The sequence below is a fragment of the Crinia signifera genome, chromosome 4 (assembly GCF_055691185.1).
Source record: "Crinia signifera chromosome 4, ASM5569118v1, whole genome shotgun sequence".
Classification (NCBI taxonomy): Eukaryota; Metazoa; Chordata; class Amphibia; order Anura; family Myobatrachidae; genus Crinia; species Crinia signifera.
In genome coordinates, this window is record NC_139220.1 from 198,460,152 (window position 1) to 198,478,287 (window position 18,136).

Here is an 18,136-nt window from a genome sequence, read left to right on the forward strand (position 1 = left end):
TTGATAAATTATGAGCATGTTTTCAAGTACATAATCTATAACTGTAAATGTTTTGGGTCATTTTTAATCATTGCAAAAGACATATTAAAGGTCAAAATGCCCTCTACCTTTTTTTGTTGTTGTTATTTTTCTTACAGTATCGATCTTTTCAATTTTTTGCTGTTGGTATAAATGTAACATTCCGAATTTTGGTTTTATTTTGAGTTGCATTTTCATCTATTTTGTTTTTAATTAACAACTGGGATTTTGCTCTTCAGCCTAAAATGAATTTAAGGGGCCTACACATGGGGATATTTGCTGAGTGATGCTAGGATGCTCAGCGCCGTGAGCTGGCCCTGACCGGCGATTAACTAGATTTATCCAGCATGGCGCATTGCTATGGCCCTACACACGGAGCGATGTAGGGGCATTTTCTAAGCAATCTAGTTAGATCGCTTAGAAAATGCCCTGCATTTAGAACATAGAAAAAAACTAGAATGTGTTGCTATTTAATTGTGTCAATCAACTAAGCAGTCTATCCAAAATGCTTCCTCAAATTGCTGAAAGTTTTTAAGGCATGTCTCTAGACTCAGCATGTCTCTGCTGTGTAAGCAATTAGAATCTATCTTAAGTTGGTAACTGCCAAGTTTCATTATCTTTAGCAGGCCATTCAGCTGCTCCCTTAGGAACACTTTTCAGAATGTACGATACAAAATAAACTGGACTTCTATGCTTCACTAGATAATACTTTAAGCTGACAAATTACATTCTAATCATTATATCTGATGGCATTTATATTACTAGTTTTCATCCCTTCTATAAAAAGCACTTAAACTAAGCAATTTACAAGACAACATATTTTTGGTATTTAAAAAAAAAACAAAAAACAAACAACTAATAGAATTAATATGCAAAAGCATACACACTGAAATACATGTATAGTTAGCCTTAATATGTTGGTTGGTGAAAAACATTTGAAAATGCCAATAACTATTTACTCTCCTAAACAGAAAAAAAATGTTGATAAAACTCAATATCTTTTTCACTGGAAAAAAAAAGTATACTTAAATACAGTATACATCTATACAATATATTAATGGGAATAAAATTAATTGAAACATCACGATTCATTGTCATTCTACATTTCTCTGACTGTTTTTTTTTAACTGTTGGGGAGAAAAAGTACTTACTTAATAGACAAGAATTATTCAAAACTATAATTTAAAAAAATATAATGTAAACCCTGTGGCTTAATTCCCCCGTACATTATGCAACATCTCCACTCGGAGAAGTCGCATCTAATCTCCCCTAGGACCTTCGTGGGCAGCAGGATCACATTCAATACTTCTGCATGCGATCCCTGTTCACTGCCGCTGGGAGGGTGTCCAACCGGGAGATCTTACAGCAAGTATGGTCTTTGGCTCCGATCTAATGTGCACGCGACTGAATATCGGATTGGATGTCACACACACATCCTATTTGGGTCGATTACACTTGATTTCTCGTCCTGATCCTCCAGAATCGTGTGAAGGGATGCAGTTTAAATGCCGGCGGTCAGGATCCCGGCGTTCAGAATCCCGACGCCGGAATCCCGACCGCCGAAATCACGACAGTTTCTCCCTTCGTGGGTGTCCACGACACCCCTGGAGGGAGAATAAATTAGCGTGCAGAGCGTAGCGAGGCATCGGGCCCGCTGCGTGGCGAGCACAGCGAGCCCGCAAGGGGGGCGATCCACGTCCCCCCCTTGTCGGGGTTTCGGCGGTCGGGATTCCGGCGTCTGGATTTTGAACGCCGGGATCCCGACCGTCGGGATTTCATACTGAATCCCGTATGAAATCAGGCCAAATCGCATTGTGTTTGGGGGCCTTAACTGAATCTGCCCCATACAGATGCCCTATGTTTGTTTACAATATATTTAAAATGTAGATTACCACCCCCATGAATATTCAATATTGTCAATTCTGTGTAAGTTTTATTTGTGCAGAATGAGTTTTGAACAATCTTTATTCTAGCCCCATACATACACAGCCAGTGGTGCAGTTGGATTCTGGAATGATCAAGGTGGCAGTGGCGTAACTACTGTAAGGCAGCCCCAGCAGCCGCTTGGGGGAGCAAGCAGTAGCAGGGTCTGTGTGGGCACTGGCACCTGCTCAACGCACTGACATTCTGCTGCCTGCAGCTGCCCATTGGCTGAGCACTGCCTCAGCGCAGCGCGGGTGGGGCCATGGCAGAGATGACAAATTCCCCCATTGATTCTATTGACTGTACACAGAGCTGGCTATTGGCTACTGTGTACAGCATGGGTGGCGGATTGGCATGCTAGGACGGCCTTGGATGTATCGGAGGCAGGGGAAGCAGCAGTGTATGCTGGTCTCTCTTCCTCTCTCCTGCTTCAGCTTCTGCGTTATGCGTGTGACGTCATCACATGACACGCTGGGGAAACATGCTGGAGAGGAGCCTGGAGGGGGCGCCACATACTCTTTGGCAGAGGGGAGCAAAATGTATAGTTACGCCACTGCAAGGTGGGATCCATATTGAATAAAATAAGATCTGTCCTTTTAGATGATAGGACTTCCAGACATATGTCATGACCAATAAGTCCTGTCTCAGCTGACGCACACATCACAGGGGACACTGAGAATGTGTCCTGTAACAAGCTGGTTTTGCCTAGGAATGTTTAACATTCTGGAGCATTACATATCACATTCTGGAGCATTGTGCACATGAGAAGTGTGGTCAAACCTCAGAAAAAAGCATTTTTGGAGGTTTGACAGCAATTTTAGCTTTGATGCATCCTGCTGTGTAAAGCAGATACTTTAAAAGTATAAAAATATATAGTGATGAGGTATTTTAATCTCCCTGATTCAAAACATGTAAAGAGGCCTTTAAAATAACTTATGGTTACTGTAAAAGACCATAAACCAGGGTCACTATCAATGAAGTACATTGGGTAATAATGTACCAAGTCTGGGCTCAAAGCAATGGCCTGAAGCACAATAATGATCTCATCTGCCAGCTGCTTCTTATTCACAGGTAGATGACTGCAGGTGAGTAAGAAGCAGCTTGCTGCCAGAATCAGCAGCATGTTAGAGCCCGCCTCTCACACAGTGATCAGCAGCAGCTGCTGAGCAAATTGGGTCTTAGGTGGAAGACGGGAGGGCAGAGTCTTCAGTATAGAGACCACCGTTTTTCTCTGCTCTTCCAATTCTCTTCCCAAAACGTTCCGCCGCATTTATTCTTCTTCACGTACCTGCTGTGTCTGTTAAATTGCTTGCACAGAAATAGAGGCACACATAAGTTACCCATGTGTACCGCTACTGCAATAAGCTTGCTCACAAAGCTATATTATAAAAGGATAGCTTTATAATACATGCCATGAATAAAAACACTATGGAATGAAATAGGAGTAAAGGATGTGCTTTTATAATTATTTAATAATGTTTAGACCTAATAATGAACACAACATTATAATAAGGTACCGTTTATATTGCTTCCTGTGTATTAATGTAAATTATTCATGCATTTCAGACTATATTCAGATCAAACATTCTTCTTACTAACATATTTGCTCTTTTCCTTTACACACATGACTTTCTTCAGCACAAGACTGATGCAATGTTTGTTCTTCCTAGCGAGCTCTGTTTAAACACATCTACCATTATTTCACATTTTAAATATAACTGAAACGAAGAATAAATTGCACGCAAATCATAGAAATTCCACAAATAGTAGTAATGAGTGTGCTTAAATTGTTTCAATGTACAGTATGGGACAAAACAGACACAGCAGAATTTCAGTGCAATGTGGAAGATGGGGAGTGCTGTGGCCCCCTGTGATGGTGGACACAGGTGAACCACAGTGCTCCTCATTTTCTTTGTTGCTGCTGTTGATAAGTTGGATGAGAGCATGACCTATTTAGAGTGGTTGGAGGGTAAGTCATTGGGATCCATCTGCTTGATACTCCATGAAAAGCTTGGCTTGAGCAAGGTCTCTGCATGCTGGCTGCCTCAGCAGATGACCAAGAGCAGAAGCAGATCGGGAGGCTTGGTGCTGCAGCATGCTGGCCAAGTTTGATGGTGGTTAATAGCTCTGACCTGAGCACAGTGTGGCCAAGCGGATAGTAACTCTTTATGTGAACAAGAGCGATCTGGTAACTTAAACTTCTGGCATTAGAAACTGCGCTATGATTAGTGGTTCCACTAAGTTGCTGCTGGGGACTCGGATACACTACAAAATTATCCCTAGGTAAAGGTTGTGTTCAGTAAGTTAAACTTACTGATCCTGTAACTACCGTACCATTTATGAAACAATATGAATTTTTCATGATTTGGACTTTTCACAAAGGGTGCCATGTGGGGGGACTTAGTACACTAATTGGGGGTCTATGTGTTTAGGCATCAGCATTGATGCAAAAATCCACATAAAAAACTAATGTTGAACTTTTCATGTGTGAAATTATTGCTTCACTCTTTTCCCAGTGTCAATCCTGTGAATGTTGAACTTTTGGGGTTGACTTTTGATTGTCGACCTAGACATTATCTGTGAGCTATAGGACACCCCACTTCTTCGTGTTCCCACAAATCAAATCCAGCACAAGTTGCATGGCATTTCTTCATCTTCATCAGAGCTGCAGTAGAGACCTTCATCCAGCACATAGAAGACATACTTGTTTCAAATAGGTCCAGCTCTGCCACCAAGTAGTTTCAGTACATGCAACTTTGCATAGAATCCTCTGGCAAAAAAAAAACTAAAAAAAAATAAAAATCTAATGTTTACTTTTTGTGTATCAATCAACGTATTATTAAGCCCCCATACAGTATGTAGTTAAATTTGCAAATGAAAAAATAACACTGCTATTAAGCATCATTGTTTTACGGATAATGTAGCTGTGTACTCATCTGCCAGTTGTATCACAGGACCCAACTTGGTTGTTTGCATTTGAGTCAATGGCAAATTGAATCATACTTGATTACTCTCACAGAGCGGCTGGGAGGTTCCTTGATCTGTGGAGCTCCTGGCCATCCAGAGGAGTAGGTAAGTGTGTCCACCACATCGATGTTGTGACTTGCTCTGGATTGTGTCTTTTGCAGGACCATAATGATGCTACTATGTCATCATGCCCACCATCCAGCCCACTTTTGTGCTACATGACCACCACTGAGCTCGTGGAGGTAGCCTGGAAGTCATCAAGTATTAGAAGAATACTTTGTGGGCATGCATCTACAGATGTGGACATGCTCATTGTTGTGCTAATCCCCATGAGACACTGTTGTCGCTACCACGTACCAGGCACTTGCGTCTAATGCGCTCCTGCAGCTTACAGAAATGTAACATAGAAACATAGAATTTGACAGCAGAAAAGAACCACTTGGCCCATCTAGTCTGCCCTGTATTGAGAAGCGATATCGCAGCATGGTGCTTCCACACTGTGGGTATCACTATGGCGCAAAATACAAGCACAAGTGGCCGGATTTCCATGCAATGAGCGTGGCTACATCTGTATATCCCTTTATTTGCTCAGAGTTGTATTAATCTATGCTGCCAGGCCACCCCTATCCTTATGCTTGGTTTCATAGCCATCATTATTATCAGTGCACTAGTCCTGGAAAAAAATCTGTTGAAAAACAGGCGTAATTAAACATATGCATAATACTACATAGCCGGTAATTCTACCAATACACCTTCATTGGACACAGCTTAAATGTGAATGCAACATTACAACCCATTTATTGTTACTGAATAACTATTGGAGATACGTTTTTCTCTGCATCATACATGGTTACATAGGCATAGATAAGCAGCATGTGCAATGTGAAAACACACTCGACAAAAGGACTTGCATTCAATGCCGCATTTGGCCTCACGGTGTGAAAGTGCAATGTTGTAATAATTCATATACTCAGAAATAATATATGATAGACTGAATTAAATTTAGTCTATACTATTACTTAAGTGGTCATGTGGAGCATATTTCAAAGGGTGAAAGAACAAGCACATACTGAGAAGACAACCAGTTAGGTATTATCAGAGAGTGAAACTCAGATCATAAGCTAGTATAAAAGCAGCAAATCCTAATGAGCACTTCGCATCTCTGCTGCTGTGCCTCTCAATTTAACCACTTCAACTGTCTGTCTGGAATGGAACAGACAATACCAGGAATTGTAAATTTAGGCAACGCAAACATTTATGCCCAGAATCTACTTTAACACACGTCACACAGTGCATAAAAAGAGGATAGTCCTGTGGCTTATCTTAATGCTCACCACCCTTTGGGGGTAATTCAGTAAGGATCCCAAAGGCAAAATCTTTCTCTAATGGGCAAACTCTGTCTGCACATGTTACATTTGCCCCACCTGCAGTTCAGCATGGTTTTGTCCATTAGATAAAGGTTTTGCTTATGAGATCCTTACTGAATTACCCCCATTATCCATGGCAATACCTTTTATATGAATAATTCTATATCAGAAGCTCATTTCGAGGCTATCGAGCTTCTGATGTATAATTATTCATATAAAGGAATAGCCACAAATAAAGAGGGATGAACAGAAAGATAAGGAGTTGGACTATCCACTTTTTATTCTATCAGATCATAAGGAAAGTTAGGGTCCGGTTTAAACCCATTCTTCAGATCTGCATGCGAGAGGATGTGTTGGGGAACATATCCCCTCTCATGCTAGTGATGGAATTAGGAATGGTGGAGGGAAGGAGCGGGCATTCGGCAGAGTGGGGGGGGGGGGGGGTGGCGTCTGCCAGCCTAGGGAAAAGGCCTGAATCGGGCCCTTAACTGTAAGGGATCATTTTAATGTACCTTTCACTTTATTATTATTTTTTTTCCAGTATAATTTTTATTAAGGTTTTGTTCCGCTTTATACGGAAGGGGAGCGGGGTACAGAATGAAGAAAAAAGGTGGAGGGGGAAGGGGGGGTACATTCCAACAAACGACAATTTTTATCAATGCACACATAAAAGCCAGTACATACAAAAATTATACCGAGAGTATATATGAGCGGAATACCATACAATGAATTAGTTGTCGACAAAGTGTAACAGGCTAACTGGGTTTAGTAATACTTTAGGCCATGTCGTATACAAGAGTTTCCCCTACAGGGGAGGCAACATAATCCCGCCAACAGGACCATGTCACTAGGGGAGAAGATGGTTTAGATGAGGAGGTTAATCCCATAGTTTCCATTTGGAATGAGTGATGCAGTTTCTTAATAATTCTGCTAAAAGGAGGTGGAGAGGGTTTTTTCCATTCTTGGGCTATTGCTGCCCGAGAGGCTATAAACAGATGTCCTAAGACGTAGCATTTGAACTTTGGGAGGGACAGGGGGTAAAGATGTAACAGCGCTGAGAGGGGGGACTCTTCAATCACAGCCCCAAAATAAAGAAGGTCAATAAATAAGGTTAAACTTGAAACTACTGCTAAAATTCTTCAAAGACTTGGAAAAGTGCTACATAGTCTCACAAATTAGTAACTAAAGACAATACTTACTTGGCAGTCGATAGCCACACCAAATGCCAAGCTGTTATAACCAGTATTGGTGCTAAAAATGTGTGTGTGATCATATATTAGTACCACTGATAAACTCAATGGTATATGCACAGCCCCAGCTCTAAACAGTCCAATCTGTCCCATCTATCACCATGGGTTTATATAACTGGAAACTGCCTCTTTTTCACAGTGGATGGGTCTGTGTGTAAATCGCATAATACCTTTGTATGCTATGAAAAGTGACAGAACCAAAGGTTTATAAAAATATGAAAAATAAAAAAAAATGTGATGAACATTTCTACCATACTGTGTAAAATCATTATTTAAAATAGTTTAATTGGTTTAAAGAGATGATCCACCTGATTTAAAAGGTATATATGCGTTAGAACATAACACATTAGCAGTTAGTGAGTGCATTATTATACTGTTAGTTAGAAGTTCAAATTGTCACAATCTTACCTGATTCACACAAGTCGCGGCTGCTATTAGTTGGGCTGTTAGATTTTTCCATGGGAACATTTGTTTTATCTTGAATTATTGGTATCGCTGGCACCCTATTCTCCATTATTGAAAATAAAATGTCCTTACTTTTTTTCTACTTCATTACAGTGCAAGATATTCCTATAAAACAAGAAATGGCAAAATAAGCAATGAACTGTACTCATTTTAATCTCATTGTATGCACAATTCTCTTTTATTTGCTGCAATACATACTAAGTAAAAATGTCTGAACACATGCGGGGGACATTTCTTTATTGGGGATCTTTTTTCAGCTGTGAAAAGAATGCCCCATAATTAAGATTTTTTTTTTTAAATGGCAGCAAAAACACATACTGTAGGTTTTACAGTTCAACACATTTATGTTACAGTTTACTGCTAATTCCTTGTAATATAGATAGAACTGGATATATTCCGGTCTCCTTCATGACAACCATTTTTTAACCATTGACAAACGCTTGAAAAGTGCATAACAAAATCTGTTTAGTGGTTTTAATTGTTTCAATGTCATCACCAACATGTAAAATGGTAATGCTGCAATTAGAAAGTGGTGCAACAGATGGCATTTGCAACTTGCTAAATAAACCCATTAAAAATATACGTTTCTTTTTATGCACAAAAGCACAACAATTGAAACACAAATGGGAAGGAATTTTTGAAGCATTCTAATACATTTTCCTGCATTATGCATGTAATTGAACTCTTTAAGACAGCATACTGTGGGGAAATTTACTAAGCCAAATACGGCTAAAATATTTGTATTCGTATATTAGTAAATACAAATATTTTAGGTGTATTCCTATTTTTGGCATTTACTATGCCAAAAATACATTAATTCGTATTCATGGCACATTCGTATTCGTATTTACGAATACGAATGCATACGCCATCGACAGAATACGAACAGGAATCACCATTCAAAAGAATGGTGATTCCTAATTTATTAAACGGCCGTATAACGGATATGACTGCTAATTGATGGCCAAATACACCTAAAAAATACACTTCATTTTCCAGGCGTATTTGGATCAGTCGAATCCGAGGAAGCTTCAGTGTAAAAAAAATAGAAAAATAAATAAATGACGTGGGGTGTCGTCCGTCCCCCCCCCCCCCAAAGCCCCCCTCCTCCCCCCCCCTGGCCATAACCAGTCCCAGTCCTGGTTTTAAAAAATCAGGGAACCAAACAAATATTTTTTTAAACCAGCACCAGGCTCAAGGGACGGTCCTGGTGTTCCTGGGGGACAAAAGGAGTAGGGGTGCCTCGTATTTTAAGAACCAGCACCAGGCCCATTATATAAGGTCCTGCGGCCAAAGCATTACCCCCTGAGTATAGTTTTCTTCCACAGGTACACATATGGATTTCTTCAGGAAAATTGGACAGATGGATGGAGACCTACCTACGGTGTCAAGATAGGTAAGTATCTGGATGAATGGGCTCTGAATGTAATAAAGTTTTATTTTTCTAGTGTCACTGTCTATTTATTTAATTATGGGTCGCATGCTGGGACTTGTGGTTCTCTAAGTCCCTGAATGCGGTGCAGCCTGGGACTCATAGTTCCACAACAGAACCCGTTTCTTTCTATTTTTACACATACATCAGCCTGGTACCCACAGTCCAGGGGTACCAGGGACGGCCCCAGGCTGCTAAATTCTGGAGGGGGGGACAACTTCATTGGGGGGGGGGGTCCCTACTTCCCAAGGATCTCAGCCCAGACTGATCGGTCAGGGGGTGAATGCTTTGGCTGGGGAGACTTGTATAAAAATGCCTGTGGGAGGGGAACCCACGCCGTTTTTAAAAATTATTTATTAATTTTTTCACGGAGCAGGCTGCTGATATGAATTTGTATTTAGTTTCCCTCCGCAATACGAATTTGTAATTGCAATTTTTTTTGCAACACCGGGCAAAAATAGCAAAAGGGTGCTGTGACCATGTCCCTGCATGCGGTGCAAGCATGCTGTGATTTGTAGTTCCACAACATTACACAATAGTTTAATCTAATATTAACCGTTAAGCAGCCTGGTGCCCGCCGCCCCCAGGGCACTGGGGACAGCCCCGGGCTTCAGTCTGGGCAGGGGTAACTCTGGAGGGGGGACTCTTTTATTGGGGGGGTCCCCACTCCTCCAAGGTCCCTGCCCGGGCTGACCAGCCAAGGGGATAAATGGTTTGGGCAGGGGAACTTTCATAAAAAGTTTCCCCTGGCTGTGGCATTACCCTGTTGGCTGTTTGGGCACGTTGCTGGTTGCCAAAATACGGGGGACCCCTACTCACTTTGTCCCATCCCCCCCCCCTGTATTTTGGGAACTAGGACCAGCCCATGAGCCTGGTGTTGATTTTAGAAATCCTGGGGATCCCACATGTTTTTTGTCCCCTGAATTTCTAAAACCAGGACCTGTTCTTTGAGCCCTGGGCTGGTTATGCTCAGGAGGGTGGACCCCCAAACCTGCACATTAACATGTCAAACTAATTGCACATGGCTCACTTTATCACATTTTTCATGCCACAATTCTTATTCCATTAAATTGTCGATTTCTTAAAAGAATTCACAATTTGAAAACATGCAATATGGTGCGAAATTCAGAACCTTACTAAAAACCGCATCCTATTATATGTCACCCTGGATCTCTATAAACTTTAACTCTAGACCTGCTGGTATTCTTGTGTGACAACTTAACATCTTGAGGATCGGATGGTGCTAAAAATAAACTATTGGTTTGATTCTGGATTGGTAATATAGAAAAAGCTAGTACTGTAAAGGTGGCTAAGACACTAAAACATTCTCAGGCCTGAATGCACAATTTCGATGGGTTGTGTGATCTATTTTGTGCACATTGTGTGGAATATCGGGACAATGCACAGTCCCGTGGGTCAAAATCCCGATCCTTAGATCATACATGCCGCAGATCATATGTGCTTTTAAAGCACACACAATCCCTTGTTCAATCACTCTTAAGGCCCCCATTCATTAGTCCTAGGGACAAGTCGGACCTGATTTCCCCTGCAGCTCCCCGGGAGGGGGACACACGATTAGGCACTTGATGTGCCAAGGTTTGCATATGATAAATCGCATGGATTTATCATATGCAGTCCCCGGGGAGCTGCAGGAGGAGGGGGTCGTGCGGGGGGCGGCAGCGGGCGGGGGATGCCTGCTAATAGAGAGCCGAGCAGGGAGAGGCTGCATAGGGACCCAGGCAGGAGGAAGCTGTTGCGGTGGGGTGACAGCGGGAGGCGAGCAGGGAGAACTTGATGATGCTGGCTGCCGGGCAGCGCCGCAGCGGCAGGAGCCGGGAGGAACAGATAACTTGGAAAAAAACGCCAATAGAGATGACTAGCAAGCTATTGATTGGCTGAGACCTCTCTCAGCCAATCAGCGATTGGCTGAGAGAGGTCTCAGCCAATCAATGGCTTGCTAGTCATCTCTATGGGCCTTTTTTTTTTTTTTCAAGTTATCTGTTCCTCCCGGCTCCTGCCGCTGCGACGCTACCCGGCAGCCAGCGTCATGTCATCAAGTTCTCCCTGCTCGCCTCCCGCTGTCATCCCAGCGCAAAAGCTTCCTCCTGCCCGGCGTCATATGCCTGCGGGGGCTGCTGTGCTATAGTTACGCCCATGCAGGCAATGCAATGCAATGTGATCCGTGCTTGTTAAGCATGGAACGCACGCCCGTATCGGGGCGTGTATAGGCAGCATTACAACCTGCATGCAATCAGGTTGTATGCAGGTCGTTCTGATGAGTGAGCAGCTTAACTGTGCACCTGGGCAATACCATGTTGCACTGCAGGTGGGGCAGATGTAAAATGGGCAGAGAGAGATATATATAGTAGAAGTAAGAGAGGCATGTCCAAAATGAAAACTAAATTGCAGTGTAATAACAAAGTTGTCCACTATTTGTGGACTACATGCAAAAGCAGACAGTATTAACCCAGGATGCAAAACAGTAAATATATTTGCACCTGTTACCAGGGCCATCTTAACAGCAGTGTGGGCCCCTGGGCAAAGCAATGCACTGGGGCCCTTACCCATTCTCCCCTCCTAGTGGTGGGGGGTGCTAACAGCAGCAGCTTTGATGTCCCACTGGTGGCAGGGGGTGCTCTATCTTCCACTCAACATGTAGGACCTGGAGCAGTAACTTCTGCTAATTACTCCTTTACTGCACAGGTGGTGGGAGGGTGAACACTATTGTGTGGGGGCACTGAGCTGAATGAAGGGTCTCTTGTAAATTACTTCCAGGGAGGTAGGGGGTGTTTTATACGCAGGGGAGGGTTGGATAATGGAGTGGACTTAATATTCGTTGTTTTCCGGTAGAAGGGCAGCTTGTTTGACTGCAGAAATAGATTTCTTAGCCTTCAACATTATAAAAACCTAGAGTCCCAACTTTCAGGAGGTGCTGGGAACTTGGGGATCAGAGATCAGGAGCCAGATCAATCCATTGACAAAAATATAAAACTGTACACCAGATGTTTGGAGCTGGAGCAGGGACCAGCTGCTGGAAGGCTGATGTCTATGGTTCTGGGCATGATAGAGAAAAGCCGCTAGTGTCATCAGAAAGGGGAGAGTCCCAGCTTTTGTAATATACTCTCAGAAAAACTATAAGGGGTGTATTCAATGCCGCGGCGAGCGGCCAGCGAGGGGGTTAAACTGCGGGGATTGCAGAAAATCAGCGATCCTCGCTGATTAACCCCCGCGCCGGCCGCTCGCTCTATTCAATGTTCTGGGGAAATCCTCGCCGTCACAGGACGGCGAGAATTCCCCAAAACAGCGAGACCCGTGGCTAATGCAGGAAACTTGCTGTATTTAGCCACAAGTCTCGCTGGTTCAGGAGCCGCATACGCCGATTCCCCCTCGCTCAAAAAATGGAGCGAGGGGGAATTGGCGTATGAGGTGGCTGCGTTGAATACTGTCAGGGTGAGTGGTGATAGCGAGCAGGAAGCTCTGCTCACTGTCACCACTCGCCCACAGCATTGAATACCTGCCATAGTCAGAGAGAACCTGAGAAATATGACTGGGAATTGCAATTAACAGGTCGGATGTGGACTGCTGCTTTGAAGTTAGATATCTCCAGTTCCCCAGGGCCAATATTCAAAATTCTGGTATCCCTGGAAAAAGGGGTTTCTAAGCTATCAGTATAGGGCCCTTATACCCCTGGGGCCCCTGGGCAAGTGCCCATTAAGCACATGCGAAAAGACGGCCCTGCCTGTTACAGTGCAACATTTGCCATTTGGTTGCTTACTATATACCAAATATTAAAACAACATTTATATTAGCTAATGAGGTACGTGCACATTAAAAAAGTGACAATATACCAAATTAACCCCTTCCTGACAGAGCCAGTTTTTGCGTTCCTGACAGAGCCCTTTTTTTCAAATCTGACATGTCTCACTTAAGTGGGGATAACTTTTTTTTGCTTTTACTTATCCCAGTGATTTTGAGATTGTTTTTTCGTGACACATTGTACTTCAAATTAGTGGTAAATTTGGGTCGATACAGTCTGTGTTTTTTTGTGAAAAATACCAAAATATCGTGAAAAAATGGAAAATTTAGCGATTTGCAAAATGTTAAATTTTCTGCTTGTGAGACAAATAATCTTACCACTCAAAATAGTGAATAACTAACATAGACCATATGTCTACTTTATGTTGACATCATTATTTCAACTTCCTTTTAATTTTTTGGGACACTAGGAGGCTTACAATATGAATAGCAAATTCTCAAATTTTCAAGAAAATTTCAAACACTGATTTTTTTAGGGACCAGTTCAGTTCTGATGTGACTTTGAGGGACTTGTATGTGAGACACCCCCATAAATGATGCCATTTCAAAAACTGCACCCCTCACAGTATTCAAAACAGCATTTTGGAAGTTTGTTAACCCTTTAGGTGTTTCACAGGAATTAAAACAAAGTGTAGGTGAAATTTCAAAATTTCTTTTTTTTTGCAGATTTGCAATTTTAATACATTTTTCTAAGGAACACAGTACATTTTACTAGAGAAATGTGACTGAAAATTGATTCCCCCAATTCTTTTGTTTTCATAAATATCCTATATGTGGCCCTAGTGTGCACGGTGACCAAACCACAGGCTTCATAATAGAAGGAGCACCTACTTGATTTTGGAGCCTCCTTTTTATGAGATTATTTTTTAGGCACCATGTAGGTTTCTAGGCACCATAAGATGCTAAAAGTTAGGAACCCCCCCACAAGTGACCCCATTTTGCAAACTACACCCCTCAGGGAATTCATCTAGGGGTATAGTGTACATTTCAAACCCCCAGGGGTTTCACCAATTGTGGTACAACTGGGCAGTGAAAATGAAAAATTATTTTTTTTACACAAAAATACAGTTCTGGCTCCAAATTTGTCATTTTCAGAAGGTATGAAGGAGACAAAGCACCCCAAAATCTGTGCCCCAATTTCTCCCGAGTACGGCAATGCCTCACATGTGACCAAAAAATACCAGTTGGGTGCATGGCAGGACTCAGAAGGGAAGGAGTGATTTTTGGATTTTGCAGCTCAGATTCTGGTGGAATTTTGGTGGGTGCTATGTCGCATTAGCAAGACCCCCAAAGCACCAATACAGTGGAACCCCCCCACAAGTGACCCCATTTTGCAAAGTACACCCCTCAGGGAATTCATCTAGGGGTATAGTGTACATTTCAAACCCCCAGGGGTTTCACCAATTTTGATACAAGTGGGCAGTGAAAATGAAAAATTACATTTTTTTACACAAAAATGCAGTTCTGGCTCAAAATTTTTCATTTTCAGAAGGAATGAAGGAGAAAAAGCACCCCAAAATCTGTGCCCCAATTTCTCCCGAGTACGGCAATGCCTCACATGTGACCAAAAAATACCAGTTGGGTGCATGGCAGGACTCAGAAGGGAAGGAGTGATTTTTGGATTTTGCAGCACAGATTCTGGTGGAATGAATGGTGGGTGCTATGTTGCACCAATACAGTGGAACCCCCCCACAAGTCACCCCATTTTGCAAAGTACACCCCTCAGGGAATTCATCTAGGGGTATAGTGTACATTTCAAACCCCCAGGGGTTTCACCAATTTTGATACAAGTGGGCAGTGAAAATGAAAAGTTACATTTTTTTACACAAAAATGCAGTTCTGGCTCAAAATTTTTCATTTTCAGAAGGTATGAAGGAGAAAAAGCACCCCAAAATATGTGCCCCAATTTCTCCCGAGTACGGAAATGCCTCACATGTGACCAAAAAATACCAGTTGGGTGCATGGCAGGACTCAGAACGGAAGGAGTGATTTTTGGATTTTGCGGCTCAGATTCTGGTGGAATTTTGGTGGGTGCTATGTCGCATTAGCAAGACCCCCCAAGCACCAATACAGTGGAACCCCCCCACAAGTCACCCCATTTTGAAAACTACACCCCTCAGGGAATTCATCTAGGGGTATAGTGTACATTTCAAACCCCCAGGGGTTTCACCAATTTTGATACAAGTGGGCAGTGAAAATGAAAAATTACATTTTTTACACAAAAATGCAGTTCTGGCTCGAAATTTTTCATTTTCAGAAGGTATGAAGGAGAAAAAGCACCCCAAAATCTGTGCCCCAATTTCTCCCGAGTACGGCAATGCCTCACATGTGACCAAAAAATACCAGTTGGGTGCATGGCAGGACTCAGAACGGAAGGAGTGATTTTTGGATTTTGCAGCTCAGATTCTGGTGGAATTTTGGTGGGTGCTATGTCGCATTAGCAAGACCCCCCAAGCACCAATACAGTGGAACCCCCCCACAAGTCACCCCATTTTGAAAACTACACCCCTCAGGGAATTCATCTAGGGGTATAGTGTACATTTCAAACCCCCAGGGGTTTCACCAATTTTGATACAAGTGGGCAGTGAAAATGAAAAATTACATTTTTTTACACAAAAATGCAGTTCTGGCTCAAAATTTTTCATTTTCAGAAGGTATGAAGGAGAAAAAGCACCCCAAAATCTGTGCCCCAATTTCTCCCGAGTACGGCAATGCCTCACATGTGACCAAAAAGTACCAGTTGGGTGCATGGCAGGACTCAGAAGGGAAGGAGTGATTTTTGGATTTTGCAGCACAGATTTTGGTGGAATGAATGGTGGGTGCTATGTTGCACCAATACAGTGGAACCCCCCACAAGTCACCCCATTTTGCAAAGTACACCCCTCAGGGAATTCATCTAGGGGTATAGTGTACATTTCAAACCCCCAGGGGTTTCACCAATTTTGATACAAGTGGGCAGTGAAAATGAAAAATTACATTTTTTTACACAAAAATGCAGTTCTGGCTCAAAATTTTTCATTTTCAGAAGGTATGAAGGAGACAAAGCACCCCAAAATCTGTGCCCCAATTTCTCCCGAGTACGGCAATGCCTCATGTGTGACCAAAAAGTGGCAGGACTCAGAAGGGAAGGAGTGATATTTGGATTTTGCAGCACAAATTCTGGTGGAATGATGGTGGGTGCTATGTCGCATTAGCAAGACCCCCAAAGCACCAATACAGTGGAACCCCCCCACAAGTGACCCCATTTTGCAAACTACACCCCTCAGGGAATTCATCTAGGGGTATAGTGTACATTTCAAACCCCCAGGGGTTTCACCAATTTTGATACAAGTGGGCAGTGAACATGAAAAATTACATTTTTTTACACAAAAATGCAGTTCTGGCTCAAAATTTTTAATTTTCACAAGGTATGAAGGAGACAAAGCACCCCAAAATATGTGCCCCAATTTCTCCCAAGTACGGCAATGCCTCACATGTGACCAAAAAGTACCAGTTGGGTGCATGGCAGGACTCAGAAGGGAAGGAGTGATTTTTGGATTTTGCAGCACAGATTTTGGTGGAATGAATGGTGGGTGCTATGTTGCACCAATACAGTGGAACCCCCCCACAAGTCACCCCATTTTGCAAACTACACCCCTCAGGGAATTCATCTAGGGGTATAGTGTACATTTCAAACCCCCAGGGGTTTCACCAATTTTGATACAAGTGGGCAGTGAACATGAAAAATTACATTTTTTTACACAAAAATGCAGTTCTGGCTCAAAATTTTTCATTTTCACAAGGAATGAAGGAGAAAAAGCACCCCAAAATCTGTGCCCCAATTTCTCCCGAGTACGGCAATGCCTCACATGTGACCAAAAAATACCAGTTGGGTGCATGGCAGGACTCAGAAGGGAAGGAGTGATTTTTGGATTTTGCGGCTCAGATTCTGGTGGAATGAATGGTGGGTGCTATGTGGCATTAGCAAGACCCCCGAAGCACGGTGAAATTATGAACCTAATATTCCATAGATGTGTGGTATATTTTAAAACACTCCTTTATACATAGGCCGGGTTTGTCGGGGCAAGTGTCACACTGGAAAATAGTTTGCTTTCTTATTCCCTTTTTATAGCAAACTTTGCACCTTTTTTGTGTCCTGCCCTTTTTTCCAGTGGAGGGGATTTCATCAGGAAAATGCTGCCCTGGTACAATACGGGGACCAGTACTAGAAGTACTGGGGCCCTCTGCCTGCTGGTTCCCAAATATTAGGCCCTTTATGACTTCCTCTTGAAAGTGCATAAATGTCCCCCTCTGGCCGGTAGAACGGAATAGCACGTAAGCGTTATACAGTGCCATCTGGATGATATACACGGCCACCTTCTTGTACCAGATTTTTGTTTTCCGCAGGGCACTGTACGGCTTCAGTACCTGATCTGAAAGATCAACTCCGCCCATGTACCTATTGTAATCCAGGATACAATTAGGTTTGGAGGTGTGGGTACTGGTACCTCGTACAGGGATGGAGGTGGTACTGTCTCCGTGAATTGTTGTCAGTATAAGGACATCCCTCTTGTCCTTATATTTGACCAACAACATATTTTCGGTGCATATTCCCCTGCTTTCACCCCTTCTCATTACTTGGGCAATGTGCGTTTTTGGGAGGCCTCTTTGGTTCTTGCGCACAGTACCGCAAGCTGCTGTACCTCTTGAACCAAGGGCCTTAAACAGGGGGATGCTGGTGTAAAAGTTATCCACATAGAGGTGATAACCTTTATCCAGGAAGGGGTGCACTAAATCCCAGACAATTTTCCCACTAACACCTACGAGGGAGGGGGGGCATTCTGGCGGTTCAATTCTTGAATCCTTCCCTTCATAAACCCTAAACCTGTGGGTGTACCCTGAGGTGCTTTCACACAGTT

General features: G+C 42.8%; 1 protein-coding gene across 6 annotated transcripts in view; it reads right to left on the minus strand.

Annotated features, from left to right (window-relative positions):
• The window catches only part of SFMBT2 (Scm like with four mbt domains 2), a 244,168-nt gene that overhangs the window by 150,101 nt on the left and 75,931 nt on the right, over window positions 1-18,136 (minus strand). For all 6 annotated transcript variants that reach the window (XM_083183383.1, XM_083183388.1, XM_083183382.1 and 3 more), the window contains exon 2: window positions 7,934-8,095. In XM_083183383.1, coding sequence (XP_083039509.1) covers window positions 7,934-8,039 — 106 coding nt within the window. In that variant the 5' untranslated portion in view covers window positions 8,040-8,095. The remainder of the gene's footprint in view (window positions 1-7,933; window positions 8,096-18,136) is intronic.